The 23,548-nt window shown below is 38.0% G+C and overlaps 1 protein-coding gene across 1 annotated transcript in view; it reads left to right on the top strand.

Annotated features, from left to right (window-relative positions):
• The window catches only part of LOC124620111 (WD repeat-containing protein on Y chromosome), a 480,275-nt gene that overhangs the window by 259,480 nt on the left and 197,247 nt on the right, over nucleotides 1-23,548 (top strand). The window contains exons 10-11 of the mRNA XM_047146781.1: nucleotides 2,114-2,371; nucleotides 14,985-15,004. Coding sequence (XP_047002737.1) covers nucleotides 2,114-2,371; nucleotides 14,985-15,004 — 278 coding nt within the window. The remainder of the gene's footprint in view (nucleotides 1-2,113; nucleotides 2,372-14,984; nucleotides 15,005-23,548) is intronic.

Here is a 23,548-nt window from a genome sequence, read left to right as displayed (position 1 = left end):
TGTGGGTGAACAGATATTCATGATGATAGACAGCTGACCTCAATTGTATTGAAATAAAATGTGAAGAACTTGGCTTCAGCTGTGTCAGGCACTGATGCAACCTAATGGTGACATATGAAAATTTGTGCCATGCTGGGACTCAATCTTCGAGCAGTTGCCTTAACCATTAGGCTACCTGTAAATGCCTTCCAGACAAACCCAAACTTCCAGTCACACTGTCTACCTCCCTGCACCATAGTCTTCTACATTCATCACTAAGTGCCCCCAGCTATACTCTGTGTAATGGTTAAGGCGACTGCTTGCAATAAGTGGGAAATCTGGGTTCAAGTCCTGGTCTGGCACAAATTATCATAGGTCACCAATACATAGCACAGCTGAAGCCAGTTTATTCACGTTTAGCAAATCTATTTTGAAGTAGTTTCAGTCAGCTGTCTATCATCAAGAATACCTCTTCATCCAGACATGCAAGTAAATATTTTTTCTGGGTTGGTTGGTTGAGCACTATAATGTTCTGCTCAGCTAGTTACATTTAACTTAACTTTCTATTGCCTGGAGTTCATTTGGTGAAAGAATATAAAAGCTTCCAACTTCACAAAATTTATTGACAGCTGAACTGCATACTCGCCACGTTAACAAAAACACTGACTACATACTTCACAGACTTCTTTGACTGACTGACAAAACAACAACTCAGCAACTCACTTGTAGCCTTGCTGCATCACTTTATATAGAATTTTAACAATAAATTTCAAAATAACCCATTATTAATTTTGTAAAATTTTGATGTTACAGTTAAAATTTACTATACATAAAGAAACTCATGTTAAAGCTGAATAAGGTATAAAATACAATACAGTATGACATATATTTTTTAGTATTATCTGTAGTTTTAAACATAAAACTTCAATCCGAACTTTAATTACAATAATGCCTCTTGTATTATTTTAGTTACATAATTAATTACAGTTTGGATTTGGTTACTAACATTCAATTACAGTAAAAATCTCATGCTTTATCCGATTACATACATAAAATGCACAAATAAGGCCACAAATTCTGAAAATCAGAAAGTTGTGTGATGTAAAAAATTGGAGAGTTAATTAGAAATGTAATTACAAAGGATATTAATTACAGAGGAAGACATAAAAATAGATAACAAATGAAAATACATTGCTTGGTAATAACTTCCAGTTTCTCAAGGTAATTATGTTCTCTGTGTCAACCCACCAGTCTACTGCAATTAAGGTAATTAGTGGTGCCAGCCACTTATGCCAACATTTCCACAGCCTCTTAATATTTGCTGCCAGATATTTAACACTTCACTTTCTTGATTAAACACCTAACTCAGCACCTGTACATAATTTTGTTAATGTCAACAATCCCCTGACAATTATGATAATATACGTCCTTCCAGATATTCTATATGCTTTCACAATGAATATCAAGTGTTTTAGCAAATTGGACAGAATGATATACATAAAGACACACATACAAGGCCCTAGGAAGCACTGACCCATCTGCCAGCCACCTGGATGCATACAAAAAAAAGGTGGTATCAGTCTTTTCATGAGAGTCTTGGGGAAGGCTGTATCATTTTAGCACTTACCTTTGATTTGCTTTCTGGTTTCTGTTTCTCATTAAAAATATGAAACAAATGGAAAGAAATGTTAATAAGTAATACAGTAAAAAGTATCCTCTGCCATGTATTTCAGATGATTCACAGAATATAGATCTAGGTGTGGATATGCTCACATGACATTTTTTATCTTTTTGGTCTGAGGAATCAGTTCCCAAAGTTTTCCCAAGTATTTGGATACCTACTGCATACCAGGAGACTTGATCCACAAATACTGTAAATTGTCTTGTGAACATCAATTTCTCTTTTTAGAAAACATGTGTTCCTCATTTAACTGTTTTCACTGTTAAGTGAATATGTTGATAACAGCTAATTTGTTTGTTTCCTGATAAGCAGTTTATCAAACAAGTCTAGTTATAGTTGCTTAACATGTTTACTGCTTTTCGTCGAAAAGGTTTTACATTGTAATTTGTAGGGAAAGCCAAGTAAGAAAAAGTAAAAGAGACTTGACAGCATAAATATATGATTATCTTTCAGTGAGGTAACCAGCCTTGTATGGCTTAAAAATCGGATATTGGCTACCGGATGGAATTTGCACATTGTAGAGTTTGATGACAAGGGGAAAGCTATGAAAGGAAAGGACTGGGAAAGTTTACACACTGATGATGTAGTATGCATGGTGTGCCGTGAACCAGAATCTTTGGCAACACTCTCTTACTGTGGTGAGCTTGTTCTTTGGAGGCTTGAAACAGGACAGCCATACAGCTGCTATAGTGTTGCAGATCCCACAAACAGGTAAGCTTTCTGGTTTCTATTTTGACATGAGTTTGTATTTAGCATGAGTTACAGAAAACATGAAGAAGTAAATGAATTAACAATAATGGGAGGATGACACCAATATTGAGATAAAACAACAAACTGAATAAAATTAAAGACAAAGTTAGCTCTCCAATTTCTGACATATTTTGCAAAAGCTTACTTTGTGGAAACTGTGAAGTATACATACTCTTTGAAAAAAAGAATTCCATTAAATGTTGAAGAAACATTTAGTTGGATTTTTTTTTTTTTTTTTTTTTTTTTTTTTTTTTTTTTTTTTTTTTTTTTTTTTTTTTGTCAATTTCAATGCTATATTCCTCAGTTTTGGAGTTATTCCTTGCCAATTTTTGTGTAATTTCTCACCAACAGCCCAACAGCATTTTGGAAAAATGAACTCTTAAATATTTGGTACAACACTAGGCATTTGACATTTTCTGTTGACATGGAAATCTACTTGTCCACTGAACTGTGAAGGGATTTGTCTCCCTCCAGGATATCTACACTGCCATTTCAGATATGTGCAGCTAGAGCCTTCTCCATGTCAGCATTAATGCAGTTCACTATTATGACCATATGGCTGAAATGAAATCCAGGGCTTTGAACAGAGGCTTGCATGGATCTGTGGTAATAATAAGAATTTATATCCTAATTTGAGACTTCATATGAGTGTCTTTCAGGGTTTCCTTCAGTATTGCCTGAAGAATTTGCTCTTTTATACGTCTTAAAAGCTTTCAAGTTTCATCACCAAAAATTACTTTCCCATGATAATGAATCAATCTTTGACCTCTTTTCACTTGAAAAAGAGGTAATAGTTTTATCTGGCAACTGAGACTGTTACCAGAATGGTGTTCATTGGAAGAAGTGTGTTTTTGGTTGATATCACATCTAGATGAATATCTTTCATTTTGGAAATGAACTTCCAAGATTTTATGCAAACCTCAGCCTTAAGAAAGAAAGTCAAAATTCAAAAAGAAAGTCAAAATTCAAAAAGAAAGTCAAAATTCAATTCCAACATCAGTAATCATCAGAGACCAATATTTATAAAATGCTGCCCTCTGTAGAAGCAGCTGCTTTTGAATTATTTCTCTCTCTCTCTCTCTCTCTCTCTCTCTCTCTCTCTCTCTCTCTCTCTCTCTCTCTCTCTCTCTCCCTCACACACACACACACACACACACACACACACACACACACACACACACACACACAGAGAGAGAGAGAGAGAGAGAGAGAGAGAGAGAGAGAGAGAGAGAGATCCCTATTATCCAATTTGATGTGGGCCCAAGACTGTATGGATAACAAAAAAAAACAAGGCTAATGCAAATAAACCAAAATGCACAAGTTTTTAACAAAAATATTGCTGTTTAATGTACTTACAAAATGTGCTATGTCACATTTGAGAGAGCATTTCATTATGAACAATCTGTACATTGGAACATTGGAAACAGTTGTCTTGAAATTATTGAATGGAAAGCGCTAAGTGATTTGTTGACTCGAAATTGGCTGTAAACATGTCCCTGCATTTTCCTGAAGATGAAATGGGCAACTGTGGAAAAATATTTCAGAGATGTTTGAGTATGTAATTGGCTTTGCATCATTTACTTGCAGTAAAAGACGCCACATACATAATTCTAAACAAAAATATTCACTATAATCATAACAATACTTCAGGCTTCTTTTTTATAGAATTACCAAACTATATACAAATAATCCATAAACCATGTGAACCACACCTTTATAATTGGAATACTGCTGTATCTGTGTGTGTGTGTGTGTGTGTGTGTGTGTGTGTGTGTGTGGGTGCGGTTGTCCTTTAATGTATGAGGCACTAAATTTATTTCAACTGTATCTGGTTCTATTTCCTCTACATTTATCTCATCATTTCTTGCTGTTTCTCCATTCTTTCTGGTGTTCAAGCGGTCCTTAAAGGAAAGGCACATCGTGTCTATTTTCCTCTAAGCCCCACATCAGCCCACATCAGATACTGAAGTGTGGACATGTGGATACAAAATGGTAAGTCTGTACTGACAGACATAGTCCACTTTAGGGCACAGTTAATACTGTGCAGTGAATGTCAGATAGTAGATTTTGTGATATTTTTGTGGGAAGACTTTTTTATTCTCGAATCAGAAACATACAAATTTACAGTAGCCATACACATCAACAAATATATACATATGTATATATATATAAAAATAGAGGGAAACATTCCACATGGGAAAAATATACCTAAAAACAAAGATGATGTGACTTACCAAACGAAAGCGCTGGCACGTCGATAGACACACAAACAAACACAAACATACATACAAAATTCAAGCTTTCGCAACAAACTGTTGCCTCATCAGGAAAGAGGGAAGGAGAGGGAAAGACGAAAGGATGTGGGTTTTAAGGGAGAGGGTAAGGAGTCTTTCCAATCCCGGGAGTGGAAAGACTTACCTTAGGGGGAAAAAAGGACAGGTATACACTCACACACACACTCATATCCATCCACACATACACAGACACAAGCAGACATTTGTAAAGAAAAAGAGTTTGGGCAGAGATGTCAGTCGTGGTGGAAGTGCAGAGGCAAAGATGTTGTTGAATGACAGGTGAGGTATGAGTGGCGGCAACTTGAAATTAGCGGAGATTGAGGCCTGGTGGATAACGGGAAGAGAGGATATATTGAAGAGCAAGTTCCCATCTCCGGAGTTCGGATAGGTTGGTGTTAGTGGGAAGTATCCAGATAACCCGGACGGTGTAACACTGTGCCAAGATGTGCTGGCTGTGCACCAAGGCATGTTTAGCCACAGGGTGATCCTCATTACCAACAAACACTGTCTGCCTGTGTCCATTCATGTGAATGGACAGTTTGTTGCTGGTCATTCCCACATAGAATGCGGGAATGTGGGAATGTGGGAATGACCATCAACAAACTGTCCATTCGCATGAATGGACACAGGCAGACAGTGTTTGTTGGTAATGAGGATCACCCTGTGGCTAAACATGCCTTGGTGCACGGCCAGCACAACTTGGCACAGTGTTACACCGTCCGGGTTATCTGGATACTTCCCACTAACACCAACCTATCCGAACTCCGGAGATGGGAACTTGCTCTTCAATATATCCTCTCTTCCCGTTATCCACCAGGCCTCAATCTCTGCTAATTTCAAGTTGCCGCCACTCATACCTCACCTGTCATTCAACAACATCTTTGCCTCTGCACTTCCACCTCGACTGACATCTCTGCCCAAACTCTTTGCCTTTACAAATGTCTGCTTGTGTCTGTGTATGTGCGGATGGATATGAGTGTGTGTGCGAGTGTGTACCTGTCCTTTTTTCCCCCTAAGGTAAGTCTTTCCACTCCCGGGATTGGAATGACTCCTTACCCTCTCCCTTAAAACCCACATCATTTCGTCCTTCCCTCTCTTTCCCTCTTTCCTGATGAGGCAACAGTTTGTTGTGAAAGCTTGAATTTTGTGTGTGTGTTTGTGTTTGTTTGTGTGTCTATCGACGTGCCAGCGCTTTTGTTTGGTAAGTCACATCATCTTTGTTTTTAGGTATATATATATATAAAACCCGGACGGTGTAACACTGTGCCAAGATGTATATATATATTATATATATTCACTATGTAGGGATATATTTTTCCTACGTGGAATGTTTCCCTCTATTATAACCATATATATATATATATATATATATATATATATATATATATATATATATATATATATATATATATATATATATAAAAAAATAGAGGGAAACATTCCACATGGGAAAAATTATATATTGTGTGTCTATCAACCTGCCAGCGCTTTCGTTCGGTAAGTCACCTCATCTTTGTTTTTATATATACACACACACAAATTGTATTTATATTACATGTGCCCAGTACTTTGCAACCTCCAAGGTGCTTGGAGCAGCTTACAGGAGATCAATCTTCGTGCAGGATGTAGGGCACAAAAGGCACTGGAGCATGTGGTTTGTGGTTTGTTCTTGTCCACAATCTCAGGACGTATCTTCTGTTATGAAGCCCCATCTCCACAGGTTGTCTCTGGATCGACCAACTCCTGATCGTAATCTGTTTAAAGATTTCCACACCAGCCAGCTCTCATTTTGTCCAGGTGGTAGTTCTTCAGCTTCTGGCGTCTGCAGGTGAGGCGTCGACTTCTTCTATAGCTCCAGCCTTGCCTTCTCTGGGGAAATGGTGAGCTTCTCTGATGTTCTCAGGAAGCTCTTTCGCGATCTCAGCCATTGCTGTGGTGGATTATGTCCATGCAGTGGATGGGCACTGTCCTGTTCCACGTTCAGTCTCTCCTTGTTGGCAGCCACTGTTCTGCATATCCATGGTGGCACTATTCTAGCCAGGCAGTAGAGCTTATGAGTTGGGGTAGGTCTTAAGCAACCTGTGATCAACCTGCAGGTTTCATTGAGAGCAATGTCTACTTCTTTGGCATGAGATGACCTGTACCAGACTGGAGAAGCATATTCAGCAGTAAAAAAGCACAGTGCCATTGCAAAACAGTGAATAGTTTGTGGATGTGATCCCCACTGTGTCCCCGCTAGTTTGCGAATTAGGTTGTTTCAAGTGGAGATTTTCATTTTGGTGTTCTTGCAGTGAGTTTTGAATGTCAGAGCTCTATCAAGAGTGACTCCCAAGTATTTAGGTGCATGATGATGCTGGAGTTGGATGCCTGACCATGCAATATGTAGCTCACGATTAGCTTCCCTGTTCCTTAAACGAAACACACACACACTTGTGTCTTCGAATGGTTTGGTCTGAGTTGGTTCCGATTGTAGTAGCTTGACAGTATTCTAAGTGCTGTTGTCAGGTTTCTTTCCACTCTTTCAAAGCATGAGCTCTGCATAGCAAGGGCTAGGTCATCTGCATATAAGAATCTCCTTGTGCCTGGGGTCAACAGCTGGTCGTTGGTATAGATGTTGAAGAGAAGTGGAGCCAAGACGCTTCCCTGAGGTAAACAATTTTTCTGCACTCTCCAGCGACTGCATTGTCCTTGAAATTCAACAAAAAACCTGCGGTTTTTGAGGAGGGTGCTGAGTGGTCTAACGAGGTGGGCATTCTTGATCATATTGTATAGTTTTGCATGGAGTAACCAATGATGGACAGTATTATACGCTTCTGTGAGATCCACGAAATTATTAAATTTGAGAGAACTTTTATGAAGGAGAAAGTTAATAATCATATTCATTTTCCCACAGTTGGAAGGACCAGATCTAATACTTCTAATTAGGTTGAAATGTGATCATCATGTTTTTGGGTTTATTGTTGGAATTCAGTTTTGTCAGAAATAGGATGATGAAAGGTATAGTGTGTGCTTCTTGAATAGCTTTTTCAGACAAACTGTGCTACTTTTCTGATAACCAGGTGGAGTTTTTTGTATCCAGCGTTAGCCACAACTGTACTAATGTCAGAAATTACAAGTAATATGAAATATTGTTAATAGTTTCATTAAGTGATTGTAAGAAATGATATAATCATTGTATTTTATGTTCTTTTCACATATCAATGAAATTTGTCTGAAAACTGATTTACACTGAAGTATCTACTCAATTAATTTTATACAAAATGATGTTTTATTAGCTAACTAAACTTCAGAGTTGTGTGTAACTATACTTACTATGACCAATAGAATCAGTTTTCATTTTTTGTCATAATTGCTGCAGCATCATGACATTAATTTTGTAGTTATTAGTGGTATTTCTCACCAAAGAAACAGCTATTACTCATTTTGCTACTTAGCTTTTTGTTTCTTTTAGCATTTTGTCTGTTTGTCTCCTTTTATTAATATTTTATGTTGTCTTCACAAGGAAATTAAATAATTAAAAAGTACACAAGACATGGACCAGGTTGGTATGATAAATTATAGCAAATGCCCCCATAGATTATTAATTTATATTTAGTTACATTTGAGAATCAAACAGAATTGTAAGGAATTGCCCCATACATCACAATTGTTGTTGACATGCATCAAATGAAATTATAATAAATTGCCCCATACGTCATGATTGTTAAAGATAAACTTCAAACAAAATTGTAATAAATTGTCTCCATATTTTTCCATGCATGTGACAAAGGGGAAATGTGAAATTTGTTTTATTCATCTCATAATGTACAAAATTTCAGAACATAAGTCTAATGTACAAGGGACAGCTCAAAGTTACGATTCAGTTGTTTTAAATTTTATCACACTTACAGTATTCCTTGGTGAAGAACCTACATATTTAAAATTTGTCAAAGTTACAATATTTGCATCCACCATAACTAGGATAAATTATAATTCCACTTTAGGGATCCAGCTCAAGGTATCACTTCATCCTTTGTCAATCTTCCACTTAGTGGTAACATCTTTCATTTAAAAAATCATGTAATTTGCTTTTTAAAATATTTAGCTTCATATGCATTATGTCACAAACTTTTAACATGCTGTGTATTTTCATGGCTTTATAATGAGGAGTCTGAGCATACAGTTTTAAATGATGTGAGGTGAGCATAAAGTTTCTACTGCATAGGAAAATAATTATCTCAAAGATGTATAATGAGGGGACAGTTAATATTTTCAGGTCTCTAATAATGGTCAACATGATGCCCTTGGCTGTGCAGTGCTCAAGTTACAAATGATTCTTTCATGCAATGAATGTTTCCCAAGTCTCGACACCCCCCCCCCCCCCCCCCCCCGCCCAAAAAAAAAAAAAAAAAAAAAAAAAAGCCATATCTAATAACAGATTCAAGATAGCTAGAGTATGCTATTTTCCTAGTGTCCACATGAGTGACACTGTCTAAAACTTACATGGCAAATGCAAGGCTGCTTAATTTATTCGCTAAATATTCTACATGTGAATTCATACTTCAATTTCTGTATAAATTTATCCCTTGAAATGTGACTGAGTCAAGTTTCTCCATTTTTTGTTATTGTGAGTAACACAGATTTCTCCAGTTTTTCACTGTTTGGTTTTATAACTCATCATGTGGGTTTTGGAAATGTTTAGCTTTAAGCCATTCAGACTTAACAATGTTTCCAAGTTACATAATGTATTCATGACACTTTGTGGCATATTGCCAGAATTTTCATTTTCAATTAGGCAGAAAGTACTATACGCAAACAAGGTTAGATGAATATTTATATTGAAAGGCAAGTCATTTACGTACAATAGGAATAAAATTGGTCCAAGGACTGAGCCTTGAGTAACATCTTATGACACAGTTTTCCTCTCTGAGAAGTAATCTACACTATTTGATGTGATTATTACTATTTGGTTCCTCTCCATGAGATGTGATTCAAACCATTTCAAAGCAATGTCACTTATTCCATACATGCTGAGTTTGAAAAGCAGTAAGGCATGGTTTACAGAGTCAAATACAACTGTACCTTTCCAATGTGTATGGCACATCCTTCTCTAGCATTACTCATCCTCAACAGAAGTAGTCAATACCAGAACTAATTTCTCGAATTTTGAACAAGTCAGTATTATCTCAGCTGTTTTTCTAAAGAAAATTCATATGATTTTGTATACAATGCATTATATTTCAAGCTAAAATCTATAAAAAGAAATTACTTTATTTTCTTTGTTACTATTGATATGTACCAGCACCATATGTACAGTTAAACTTATATCTTTTTTGAAACATTTGATATTCCAAAATATTTGCCATACATAAAATTTCTATTATACTTACACAATTTCATGCTATTTATTATGGTTATTTATTTATAAAATAATAACATAAGCTACCGTACATTCATTTGTCAAGAAAGATTGTAAGCCATTTGTAATACTGTTATTACCACAGACTGAATGCCTCTGATGTGATCGGACTTGTTTTTGTATTTTGGATGGACAACATAATTTCAGTTTTGTCAATGTGCAAATTCAAAAGACAGAGTGATATAATAAAATGTGAAACAAATAAATTATCATGAAAATAAAAAAAATCTGTGCAGGCTTTCTTCAGAATTATTTACATTAATTGGAATCCTGAGAATGTAAAATATGAAAATTTCATGGTCAACAATCATACCCATAGACATGAAGAACTGGAGCCAACAATGGGAAAAGAACATAAGTAAAAAATTTATTATAAATCTTACTTCTCTCAAAACTTATTAAAAGAGTGAACCATAAAGACAGCTGTGACAACAAAGGAGGGAGGGGTAGATTACAAGTGGTGCGGTTGTCTGGAATCAACTGAATAATAATGAAGCTCTGTCTTTTGTGGAAAGGAAAGTACTTTCTTGCATTTACAATTTATGTGTGAATGAATTTCTGATGACACAAAGAACGGAGACTAATTCTGCCCAACAAAACAAATCATATCAACTGTGATGATGTACTACCAATAATGTCAGACAGGATCGAATAAAAGAGGACTTTAAAGCTATAATCAGAGACACTGAAAAGAAAAAATAAGTACAAAGTATTTGTGAAGTTAATTTATTTGTGGAATTGTGTGCTTGTTAACAAATGAAGTGAAAGCTGTAGGATCCAGTCAGGACATGTCTGAGCCAAGTGAAATTGCAGTCAGAAAAGAAACAGTAAAAACTGATATTTTACGCTTAATTTTGGCAAAACTAGAAGAAATGAAGACAGATACTAATAGCAAATTGAGTGCAGTTAATGGTCAACTAACTGAAATGAGAACAGATAATGATAGTAAATTTACTTTACTACAAGGAAAATCAAATGACTTGAAAACTGAAAAAATATTAAAATGGACAGGATACAAGATCAAATGGACCAACTTACTAATCAAGCTTCAGAGCTAAAAAATGGGTTGGCAGATAGTTTAAAAAGTCTGAATGAAAAAGTTGATGTTTTAGAAAAAAAATATTGTTTTGGAAAATGAGCTAGTAGTTGAATCAGCAAGACAATTTAAGAATGTTGATGGTGTCAGTTGAACAGAAGGCCATAGAGGAAAAAATGGTTCAAAACATCAGCAGTTTAAACCAAAAAACAATATGCAAACTAATGTAACTGTTTTAGATCAGGAAACATCAGCACTTCTAGAAATTCATGTGAACCAATGACTGTGTGCAAACAATGGTACTGCATGGTCCAACACACGTATCAAAAGTTTTCGATCAGACAATTTACATCCAGTGGATTTTCTGCACCATTGTAGAGATAGTTTTGTGTCAAGCATTAATGACAATCAAAATATTAAATTTGTTGAAAGATGTCTTAAAGATGAGGCCCTATCATGGGTAAATTTAAATTTAATTCAGTTCTAAACATATCAGAGTTTTGAGAAGTTTTTTAAATAAATTTTGGTCAGAAACTGAAGAGGGGAGAATTAAAAGTGAATTTTTGAATGGTCCTAATTATAGGCATAGAGATGGTACTTTGAAAGAGTTTTGAAAGAACCAACTTAAAAAATTAACACACCTTGATAAACAATTTGACATAATGACATTGATTGAGCACTTAACAGAAGATTACCAGAGTAGTTGCAGTCGGATTTAATTTATGGATTTAACAATTCTATGGAACAATTTTTATGGTATGTTGACAGGCTTGATAGGGCAGTAGAAAGAAGTATGTACCATAATAATCAAAGTGATAGAAATCACAATGGGAATAATTACAGAAACATAGATATATGGTAACTTCTATCAGGATTAAAGTGTCAATAGAGAGAGAAATTATCATTAGAATAGGAATAGTGGTGATAACCATGGGCATTTTAATTGAAGAAACAATCACAGAGGTAACTATTTGGCAAATGACAGTTCACCTCCATGACGGTCCACAGTTTTGAGGCAAGGAAACACAACAAGCACAGGTCCTCGAAGTTACACTTGCAATTAGGCAATAATAATAGTGTCAATAATATGGCACATGTATCTGAAGCTGAACAGAAGGAATATCAGATTTCCCATTTATGGTTTGATCAAAAGTTTTGGGATACTATGTTTAATTATGGTGATGTAAGTGCTAATCACAAACCACAATGTGAGAGTAGAGAATTCTGATGTAGTACATACTAATGATTTCTTCTCTTGGTTGGAAAACAATGTTATTGATGTATTTAAATCAGGTGATGACTGTACTGGATCCCAAATAGGTAATATTTTTGATGTAGATGTGAATGAGAAGTGTGAAGTAACTGAAGTTGGTGAGTCTGAGACTTGTGGCTTATTGCAAATGAATGTAGATGAGGCAACTGACTTTGATGAAGATGAGACTTGTATTGTTAGTAATGTTGTTGATGAGGTAATTTTGGAGGAATATGATGATTATGATGAGTATCAGGTATTTGTGAAGTTTAAGAATAATGAATTTTCAGAGTTATTTGTGAATGATGCTGACAATAGCAGTAAGGTAAGTAATATATGTGATATTGTAAGTGAGAGTCATGGAATACCAGTCCAGTTGAAACAGTTTTTCATTAATGTAATGCACAGTAATGATCTAAACAATAAAGGTGAGTTATCTGTGAGCCTAGAGAATAAAGGTGAAAACTTTTTGAAGTTTGTTTGTGACTGGATGGATGATAACATATATAAATGTGCATTCTGGAATAGGTTAGCTGTGGTTACTGAGAATCTGTATCCCAATTGGTGGAATGAAGTGAAAGAAGATCTAAGCATTAAGTGTAATTTTGACAGTAATGTGTTTTGTGTTCCTTCAGTAACTAGTGATGTTAGTTGTTTCAATCTTTAGCTGGCAACATGAGTAACCAAAGTAATGTTATGATACCAGTGAAGTTGATAAAATCTTGTAAGACAGTATGCATCTAGTATTGATGACATTGAAAGTGTTCTTTTGCATGAAGTGACTGACAACAGAGAAGGTGTTGCAGATTTTGGGTCCCGTTACATTAAAATTCAAATTGATCAATGGGAGGGTAACTGTTTTGATTGGTACAGGTAGCCAAATTTGTGGTATATCTGAACAATTTAGAGACAAGTTCAAGTATAGTAAGAATTTTGTGGAAATGCCCATTGTAGGTGTAAAGATACAAGAAGCTACAGGCAAGCAAAGCAAATTGACAAAATCTCAGGTACTTTAGCTTTTAGTATGGAACGCAAAAACTTTGAATATGGATGCTTAGTGATCCCTAGTCTGGAAGAAAATATAATTCTTCATATGGATTGGATAGTGAAAGTTGAGACTTGTTTTGTATGGAATGTTAAAAAAATTGTCTATTTTGAACCTAAAAGTAATACTTATGTGAAAACTAATTTCTTTTTTTTTTAAGCTGTGGGAAAAGTTGTAACTATTTGCAAAACATTGTGAACCAATGTGAATATGAGGTATTTGATGATGATATAAATTTTGATGAAACTGAGGATCAGGATTTTGAAAGTGTAGTAGATTCGAATGCAAGGGAAGCTATAACTGTTAATGACCAACAATAGGAACAGCTTAGGAATTTGTTATAGGAGTTGAGAAATGTGTTCAGTGGAAGACCAGGGAAAGTGAGAGGCTATCAGTGCATGCTTTACGTTAGAGATCATCAACCTTTCCTTCTCACACCATATAATTACCATCTTCAACAAGGAAATACGTTGAGAAAGAAAGTTAGAAATGAAACATGGGGTATAAATGAGAGAAGTAGGAGTGTTTACAATAATCCTTTAACTGTGATATGTGAGAGAAGTGGTGGAGCGAGAATTGTTTTGGACTATAGATATCTTCTTAGTAAATTTCTTATTAGAAGGACTGACCATTCTGAGAACATGGACAAGCTGTACACTGATCTTTATATATATAATTCTACTGTACATGTGTATGTCACTGAACTCCTCCTTAACAGCTGAATGATTTTTTTGTATTCGTTTGGGTGGTGCCCTGGATGGTTTGGATTCACAAATCAGCCTGGCAGATGGTGCTGCAGTTGGTATCTAGGTCATTTATCTGTACTGCAACCAAACGGCTGGATCGACTTGAATGAATTTTTGTGTATGCATTCAAGTGGGGGCCTGGAAAATTTACATTCTTAAATCAGCATGGTAGGTGGCATTGCATTTTTGTGTGTGATATTGAGCATATTATATTCAGATATAAGTTAATCATCAAATTGGTTCTTTAATGCCGATGCCTGATACCGATTCAAAATTTCTTCAAATCTACTTCATGGGTGATGAGGAGCAGCAAATAAATGCATGCTGCCATAACAAACATGTCGAGCAGGTGAAGCAACGAGATATTGTGGGTATTTTAGAACAATTTTTACAGTATAACTACCAGTTGGTCCAGCTGTTCAATACTGTTTCAAACAGACTGCAAAACAACAACTATATGAGCGTCATCAAAGCAAACAAAGTACCATCTGGACAGCACACTGGCTGATATAATGCACTGACCATTAATGAAGTTGCTGTTGTTATGGTTGGCGACTCATTTGAACGTCGAGATATATGAATCCAAAGCAGAGATAACACAGTGCATACGATTGAAGACAGTCATTGCTCTTACAATGCTTTGCAATATCCATTGGTATTTTGGGGAAGGAGAAGATGAGTATCATTTAAATATCAAACAAAGAAATTCAGCAACAGGTACAATCTATACATGTCATTACTTAATATTTTATTTTTATGCATGATTAATTTCTTTTTGTCTTAATTATATTTTTACTTTGCAGGTGCAGAAACCAGCAAGAAAGTGAGCATGATGAACTTCTATTCATATCAGTTGATGATTCGTGCCAATGAAGACAATAATATTCTCCAATGCCACCAGCTGTTTCATTAATATATCGTTGATATGTATGCAAAAATTGAAAGCGAGCGATTATGATACATAGGGGATAATCAGGCGAAACTTCGAGCTGAGGAATACATTCATTTACACGATGCTATTGTTGGGATGACCAGATTTGTTCATTGCATTTACGTGTAATCAGAAATAGGGAAGAAATTAAAATTGCGTTATTGCCAGGTCAAACTGCAATAGATTGGCATGATTTCAATGCATGTGTCTTTAGACAAAAGTTAAAATCATTGATGAACTTGATTATACATTCCTCTGTATCTGGTAAAACATGTTGTTGGCTGTTTTCTGTTGAATGGAAAAATTAAGGTTTGGCACACCCACATATTTTGATTTGGTTGGTCGACAAAATACAGTCTGCAGAAATTGATAAAATTATCTCAGCAGAAATTCTGGATCGGGATATCGATCAAGAATTGTATGAGATTGTTACCGCTAACATGATCCATGGTCCATGGGGTGCTATAAACATTACGGTACCGTGCATGGACAATGTAAAATGTATGAAATGTTTTCCAAAAAATTTTATAAAGTATACAGTCACTAATATCGATGGTTATCCATTGTATTGCCATAGAGACACTGACCACAGTGGTCAATCACATCAATTATGCACATCAAACGGTACAACAGTTGCCATTGACAATCACTGGGTGGTTCGGTATTCACCATTGCTGTGTAAAATCTACAAAGCACTCATAAACATTGAGCTCTGCAGTTCGGTGAAGTCCATAAAATATATATGCAAATACATCCAGAAGGGCAGTGATATTGCTGTATTTGCTGTTCACAACGTTAATGAAAATGATGAAATAACACAGTATCAAATGGGCTGATACATCAGCAGCAATGAAGCAGTTTGGTGTACTTTGGGATTTCCAATACACGAAAGAGACCCTGCTGTTATACATTTGGCCATCCACCTTGAAAATGGACAGTGTGTTTAATTCACGGAAGAGACCGCTCTACAACCTGCATCAATTGCCCCAAAAACAACATTAACTGAGTTTTTCGAACTATGCAACTGACCAGGTATTCCCGGTCAATTGGCAAATACATTAATGTATACTGATGTGCCATGATATTTCACATGGAACAAACAGTCAAAAAAGTGGGAACCACAAAAGCGAGGTGTTCTGGTTGAAGGATACAATGTCATATTTATTGGAAATACATTAGGCCAATTATACACAGTCCATCCAAAACAATGTGAACATTTCTTCTCACCTTTGTTGTTGGTTAATGTTCCTGGACCAACGTCCTTCCAATACTTGGGAACAGTCAATGGCATTTTGTATGACACACATCCTGATGCATGTCATGAATTACATTTGCTGGAAGATGACAACCATTGGGATATTACACTTGCAGATGAAGCATTGAGTTCCTCTCCTCAACAAGTTCACCAATTATTTGCCATATTATTGATGACATGTTTTTCATCTCAAGCTTCTGTCCTCTGGGACAAATATAAAGATTCCAAGGGGCAACGACATTCTGCATTGCAATCGGATCATTGATCAAGATTTCAATATCGATTTTTCACCAGATATATATAACAAGATGCTAATAAAGACTGAAAATATTTGCATTCTGATTACGAATAAGCCACTCATTCATTTTGGTATGCTCTCACCTAACTGCCCAGTAACAGACATCATCGACAGTGAGATTCAGCATGAACAACAGTTCAATACGGCCTCTTTTACTACTTTCATTGGAAATAATGAGCAACTACTCACTGATGAATAAAATAATATATACAATCGAATTAATTTGTCAGTTGCAGCAGAACAAGGTGGATTCTTATTTTGGACGCACCAGGTGGCACTGGAAAAAAGTTTCTCAACTCACTAATACTTGCATGCATTTGATCACAAAATCATATTGCGTTAGCAGTTGCTTCATCAGGTATTGCAGCCACTTTGCTTCATGGCAGATGGACTGCACACTCAGCACTTAAGTTGCCATTGAACATTCACACAAATCCAGATGCAGTGTGCAACATAAAAAAGCTTTCCGGCATGGCTAAAGTTTTCCAAAAATGCAAAATTATTATCTGGGATTAATGCACTATGGCCCACAAGCATTCACTTGAAACTCTTGATAATATGATGGATGATCTCTATAATAACTCCAGGCTTTTCGGTGGTGCCTTACTGCTGCTGTCTGGTGATTTTAGACAGACATTGCCAGTCATTCCACACACTACATATCTGGATGAAATCAACACATGTATAAAACAAACTTATCTATGGCAAAATATCAGTACATTACGTCTTAACACAAATATACATGTTCAACGGCAAAACGATCCATTGGCAATATCATTCTCTGAGCAATTGCTCAACATTGGAAATGGAACAATACCATTGCATGGAGACACACAATGCATCAAATTGCCAGACAATTTCTGCAACATGTTAAATACGAAATATGCTTTGACTGAAAGTATATTTCCAGATTTATAAGCTAATTATATTAATCATGTTTGGCTTCATGAACGAGCTACTTTAGCCACAAAAAATATCCATGATGATGCTATTAACTTCAAAATACAACAGTCATTGACCAGCAATGAGATATTATTCAAATTGATTGACACTGTTACCGATCCTGACAAAGCGGTCAACTATCCAGTTGAATTTTTGAATTTGCTGGATTTACCAGGAATGCCACCACATAACTTGCAATTAAAAATTGACTCACCTATCATTTTGATTCAGAATTTAATGGTACAAGATTAGTCATAAAAAAAATTATGGGCAATGTTCTTGAAGCCACAATTTTGAACAGCAAATTTGAAGGTGAAGTTATTCTCCTGCCACGTATCCCAATGATCCCTTCAGACTCACCCATTCCATTCAGATATCTGCAATTTCCAATTTTCTTGGCGTTTGCCATGACTATTAATAAGTCACAAGGTCAAACAATGTCGATTTGTGGGTTGGATCTAAAAAATCCGGTCTTTTCACATGGCCAATTATAAGTGGCGTATTCTCGCATTGGAAAACCGTCAAGTTCATTCATTTATACTCCTCAGGAATTAACTAAAAATATTGTTCATCAGCTCACATTAAGATAAAATTAAACAAACATTATTGATTATAATGAATTATTTTTAGAAAAATTGATGTTATTTCAAAATAAAGAACAGGGAAATTAGTATATTATTTGTCTTTCATTTCATTTTTTGTGTAATATCCTAATCGCTTGAAATATTATGCAGGTCAACATCTGTTGGGTCAGCTAGTGTGTGTGTGTGTAGCAAGAAACATTCCACATGGGAAAAATATATTAAAAAAAGATGCTGTGACTTACCAAATGAGAAAGCTCTGGTAGATAGACACAATAAAAAACACGCAAACACACACACACACAAATTTCAAGCTTTTGCAACCCACGGTTGCTTCATCATGAAAGAGGGAAGGAGAGGGAAAGACGAAAGGATGTGGGTTTTAAGGGAGAGGGTAAAGAGTCAATCCAATCACAGGAGTGGAAAGACTTACCTTAGGGGCCAAAAGGGACAGGTACACACTCGCACACACACACATATGCATCAGCACATATACAGACACAAGCAGACATATGTAAAGGCAAAGAGTTTGGGCAGAGATGTCAGTCAAGGTGGAAGTACAGAGGCAAAGACGTTGTTGAGTAACAAGTGATGTACGAGGGGCGGCAACTTGAAATTAGCGGAGGTTGAGGGCTGGTGGGTGACGGGAAGAGAGGATATATTGAAGAGCAAGTACCCATCTCCGGAGTTCTGATAAGTTGGTGTCAGTGGGAAGTATCCAGATAACCCGAATGGTGTAACACTGTGCCTATATGTGCTGGATGTGCATCAAGGCATGTTTAGCCACAGGATGATCCTCATTACCAAGAAACACTGTCTGCCTGTGTCCGTTGAAGTGAATGGTCAGTTTTTTGCTGGCCATTCCCACATAGAAGGCTTCAAAGTGTAGGCAGGTCAGTTGGTAAATCACGTGGGTGCTTTCACCTGTGGGTCTGCCTTTGATCGTTTACACCTTCCGGGTTACAGGACTGGAGTAGATGATGGTGGGAGGGTGCATGGGACAGGTTTTATACCAGGGGTGGATACAAGGGTAGGAGCCAGAGGGTAGGGAAGGTGGTTTGGGGATTTCATAGGGATAAACCAAGAGGTTTCGAAAGTTAGGTGGATGGTGGAATGACACTCTTGGTGGAGTGGGGAGGATTTCATGAATGATGGATCTCATTTCATGGCAGGTTTTGAGGAAGTCGTATCCCTGCTGGGGAGCCACATTCAGAGACTGATCCAGTCCCGGAAAGTATCCTGTCACAAGTGGGGCACTTTTGGGGTTCTTCTGTGGGAGGTTCTGGGTTTGAGGGGATGAGGAACTGGCTCTGGTTATTTGTTTCTGTACCAGGTAGTTTCACGATGCAAAAGCTATTTTCAGGTTGTTGGTGTAATGGTTCAGGGATTCAGGATTGGAGCAGATTTGTTTGCCACAAAGACCTAAGCTGTAGGGAAGGGCCCGTTTGATTTGGAAAGGGTTGTAGCTGTCATAATGGAGGTACTGTTGCTTGTTGGTGGGTTTGATGTGGATGGATGTGTGAAGCTGGCCATTGGACAGATGGAGCTCAACGTCGAGGAAAGTGGCATGGGATTTGGAGTAGGACCAGGTGAATCTGATTGAACCAAAGGAGTTGAGATTGGAGAGGAAATTCTGGAGTTCTTCTTCACTGTGAGCCCAGATCATGAAGATGTCATCAATAAATCTGTACCAAACTTTGGGTTGGAAGGCCTGGTAACCAATAAGGCTTCCTCTAAGCGACCCATAAATAGATTTGCATACGAGGGATCCATCCTGGTACCCATGGGTGTTCCCTTTAATTGTTGGTATGTCTGGCCTTAAAAAGTGAAGAAGTTGTGAGTTAGGATGAAGCTGGCTAAGGTAATGAGAAAAGAGGTTTTAGGTAGGGTGGCAGGTGATTGCCGTGAAAGGAAGTGCTCCGCCACAGCGAGGCCCTGACCATGAGGGATATTTGTGTATAGGGAAGTGTCATCAATGGTTATAAGGATGGTTTTCAGGGGTAACAGATTGGGTAAGGATTCCAGGCATTTGAGAAAGTGGTTGGTGTCTTTTGTGAATGATGGGAGACTGCATGTGATGGGTTGAAGGTGTTGATCTATGTAGGCAGAGATATGTTCTGTGGGGCTTGGTAAGCAGCTACAATGGGGCAACCGGGATGTTTGGGTTTGTGAATTTTAGGAAGTAGGTAGAAGGTAGGGGTGTGGGGTGTTGTGGGGTCAGGAGGTTGATGGAGTCAGGTGAAAGGTTTTGTAGAGGGCCTAAAGTTCTGAGGATTCCTTTAAGCTCCACCTGGACATCAGGAATGGGATTACCTTGGCAAACTTTGTATGTAGTGTTGTCTGAAAGCTGACACAGGCCCTCAGCCACATACTCCCGATGCTCAAGGACCACGGTTGTGGAACCCTTGTCAGCCGGAAGAATGACGATGGATCAGTCAGCTTTCAGATCACAGATAGCCTGGGCTTCAGCTGTGGTGATGTTGGGAGTAGGATTAAGGTTTTTGAAGAAAGATTGAGAGGCAAGGCTGGAAGTGAGAAATTCCAGGAAGGTTTGGGGAGTGTGATTTTGAGGAAGAGGAGGTGGGTCCCGCTGTGATGGAGGACTGAATTGTTCCAGGCGGAGTTCAATTTGGGTGGTGCCTTGGGGAGTTAGATCATTAGGAGTAGGAATAGGATTATTTTTCTTCATGGCAAAGTGATATTTCCTCATCATTCTTCCAGCTGACAAGTATTCCCCAACCGTGGTACTTGATCGTCAGGAGTATGTGGCTGAGGGACTGTGTCAGCTTTCAGACAACACTACATACAAAGTTTGCCAAGGTAATCCCATTCTTGATGTCCAGGTGGAGCTTAAAGGAATCCTCAGAACCTTAGGCCCCCTACAAAACCTTTCACCTGACTCCATCAACCTCCTGACCCCACCGACACCCTGCATCCCTACCTTCCACCTACTTCCTAAAATTTACAAGCCCAAATATCTCGGCTGCCCCATTGTAGCTGGTTACCAAGCCCCCACAGAACATATATCTGCCTACATGGATCAACACCTTCAACCTATTACATGCAGTCTCCCATCACTCATAAAAGACACCAACCACCTGCTCGAACACTGTAACCCCCGGAAACCATCCTTGTAACCATTGATGCCACTTCCTTATACACAAATATCCCGCATGTCCAGGGCCTCACTGTGGTGGAGCATTTCCTTTCACGCCGATCACCTGCCACCCTACCTAAAACCTCTTTCCTCATTATCTTAGCCAGCTTCATCCTAACTCACAACTTCTTCACTTTCTAAGGCCAGACATACCAACAATTAAAGGGAACACCCATGGGTACCAGGATGGCACCTTCGTTCGCCAACCTATTTATGGGTTGCTTAGAGGAAGCCTTATTGGTTACCCAGGCCTACCAACCCAAAGTTTGGTACTGATTTATTGATGACATCTTCATGATCTGGACTCACAGTGAAGAGGAACTCCAGAATTTCCTCTCCAACCTCAACTCCTTTGGTTCCATCAGATTCACAACGTTGAGCTCCATCTGTCCAATGGCCAGCTTCACACATCCATCCACATCAAACCCACCAACAAGCAACAGTTACTCCATTATGACAGCTGCCACCCATTCCATATCAAATGGTCCCTTTCCTACAGCTTAGGTCTTCATGGCAAACAAATCTGCTCCAGTTCTGAATCCCTGAACCATTACACCAACAACCTGAAAACAGCTTTTGCATCCTGAAACTACCCTCCCGACCTGGTACAGAAACAAATAACCAGACCCACTTCCTCATCCCCTCAAACCCAGAACCTTCCACAGAAGAACCCGAAAAGTCCACCACTTGTGACAGGATACTTTCCGGGACTGGATCAGACTCTGAATGTGGCTCTCCAGCAGGGATACGACTTCCTCAAAACCTGCCCTGAAATGAGATCCATCATTCATGAAATCCTCCCCACTCCACCAAGAGTGTCTTTCCACCATCCGCCTTACTTTTGTAACCTCTCAGTTCATCCCTATGAAATCCCCAAACCACCTTCCCTACCCTCTGGCTCCTACCCTTGTAACCACCCTTGGTGTAAAACCAGTCCCATGCACCCTCCCACCACCACCTACTCCAGTCCTGTAACCCGGAAGGTGTACACGATCAAAGGCAGAGCCACAGGTGAAAGCACCCACGTGATTTACCAACTGACCTGTGAAGCCTTCTATGTGGGAATGACCTGCAACAAACTGACCATTCGCATCAATGGACACAGGCAGACAGTGTTTGTTAGTAATGAGGATCACCCTGTGGCTAAACATGCCTTGGTGCACGGCCAGCACATCTCGGTACAGTGTCACTCCGTCCGGGTTATCTGGATACTTCCCACTGACACCAACTTATCAGAACTCCGGAGATGGGAACTTGCCCTTCAATATATCCTCTCTTCCTGTTACCTATCAGGCCTCAACCTTCACTAATTTCAAGTTTCCGCCCCTCGCACATCACTTATCACTCAACAACATCTTTGCCTCTGTACTTCCACCTTGACTGACATCTCTGCCCAAACTCTTTGACTTTACATATGTCTGCTTGTGTCTGTATATATTCGGATGGATATGTGTGTGTGTGCGAGTGTATACCTGTCCCTTTTTCCCCCTGAGGTAAGTCTTTCCACTTCCGGTATTGGAATGACTCCTTCCCCTCTCCCTTAAAACCCACATCCTTTCGTCTTTCCCTCTCCTTCCCTCTTTCCTGATGAAGCAACCATGGGTTGCAAAAGCTTGAAATTTGTGTGTGTGTGTGTTTGTGTGTTTTTTATTGTGTCTATCTACCAGGGCTTTCTCGTTTGGTAAGTCATAGCATCTTTTTTTAATGTATTTTCCCATGTGGAATGTTTCTTTCACACACACACACACACACACACACACACACACACACACACACACACACACTATGACAATGATGATTGTATATCGTTTATGTGCATAAAAAAACTCTCATAATTCTGCATCAGGGATACATAAGAAGGAAGTGTGATTAATTAAGGAGAGCATAAGGCAAGGAGGAATTAATGAGCATAAGCCAGGGAGGAACTAATTGTGATAATTATTCAGGAATGTCAGTCAAACATTTGTTCTGATGATTTGTAGGATAGTGGGAGAAGTATAGCATAAGTAAATGTACGATATATTGAATAGCGTATATAAATATGGTGTTTACTGGTAACGTAGAAGTAGAAGAGTAGTGGAGGACTCTAGGAGTTTAAGGGAAGTATTAGGGAGTGAGTGTTGAGTGTGAAATAGATTGTATTTTCCAGAGGATATTTAATTATAGTGTACATCAGGCAGTATACTTGAGAAATAAACCATGA

Source organism: Schistocerca americana, chromosome 6, assembly GCF_021461395.2.
Source record: "Schistocerca americana isolate TAMUIC-IGC-003095 chromosome 6, iqSchAmer2.1, whole genome shotgun sequence".
In the NCBI taxonomy this organism is placed as follows: domain Eukaryota; kingdom Metazoa; phylum Arthropoda; class Insecta; order Orthoptera; family Acrididae; genus Schistocerca; species Schistocerca americana.
The sequence above is the reverse complement of the archived record's forward strand: the minus strand, read 5'-3'. Positions and strand labels throughout refer to the sequence as shown.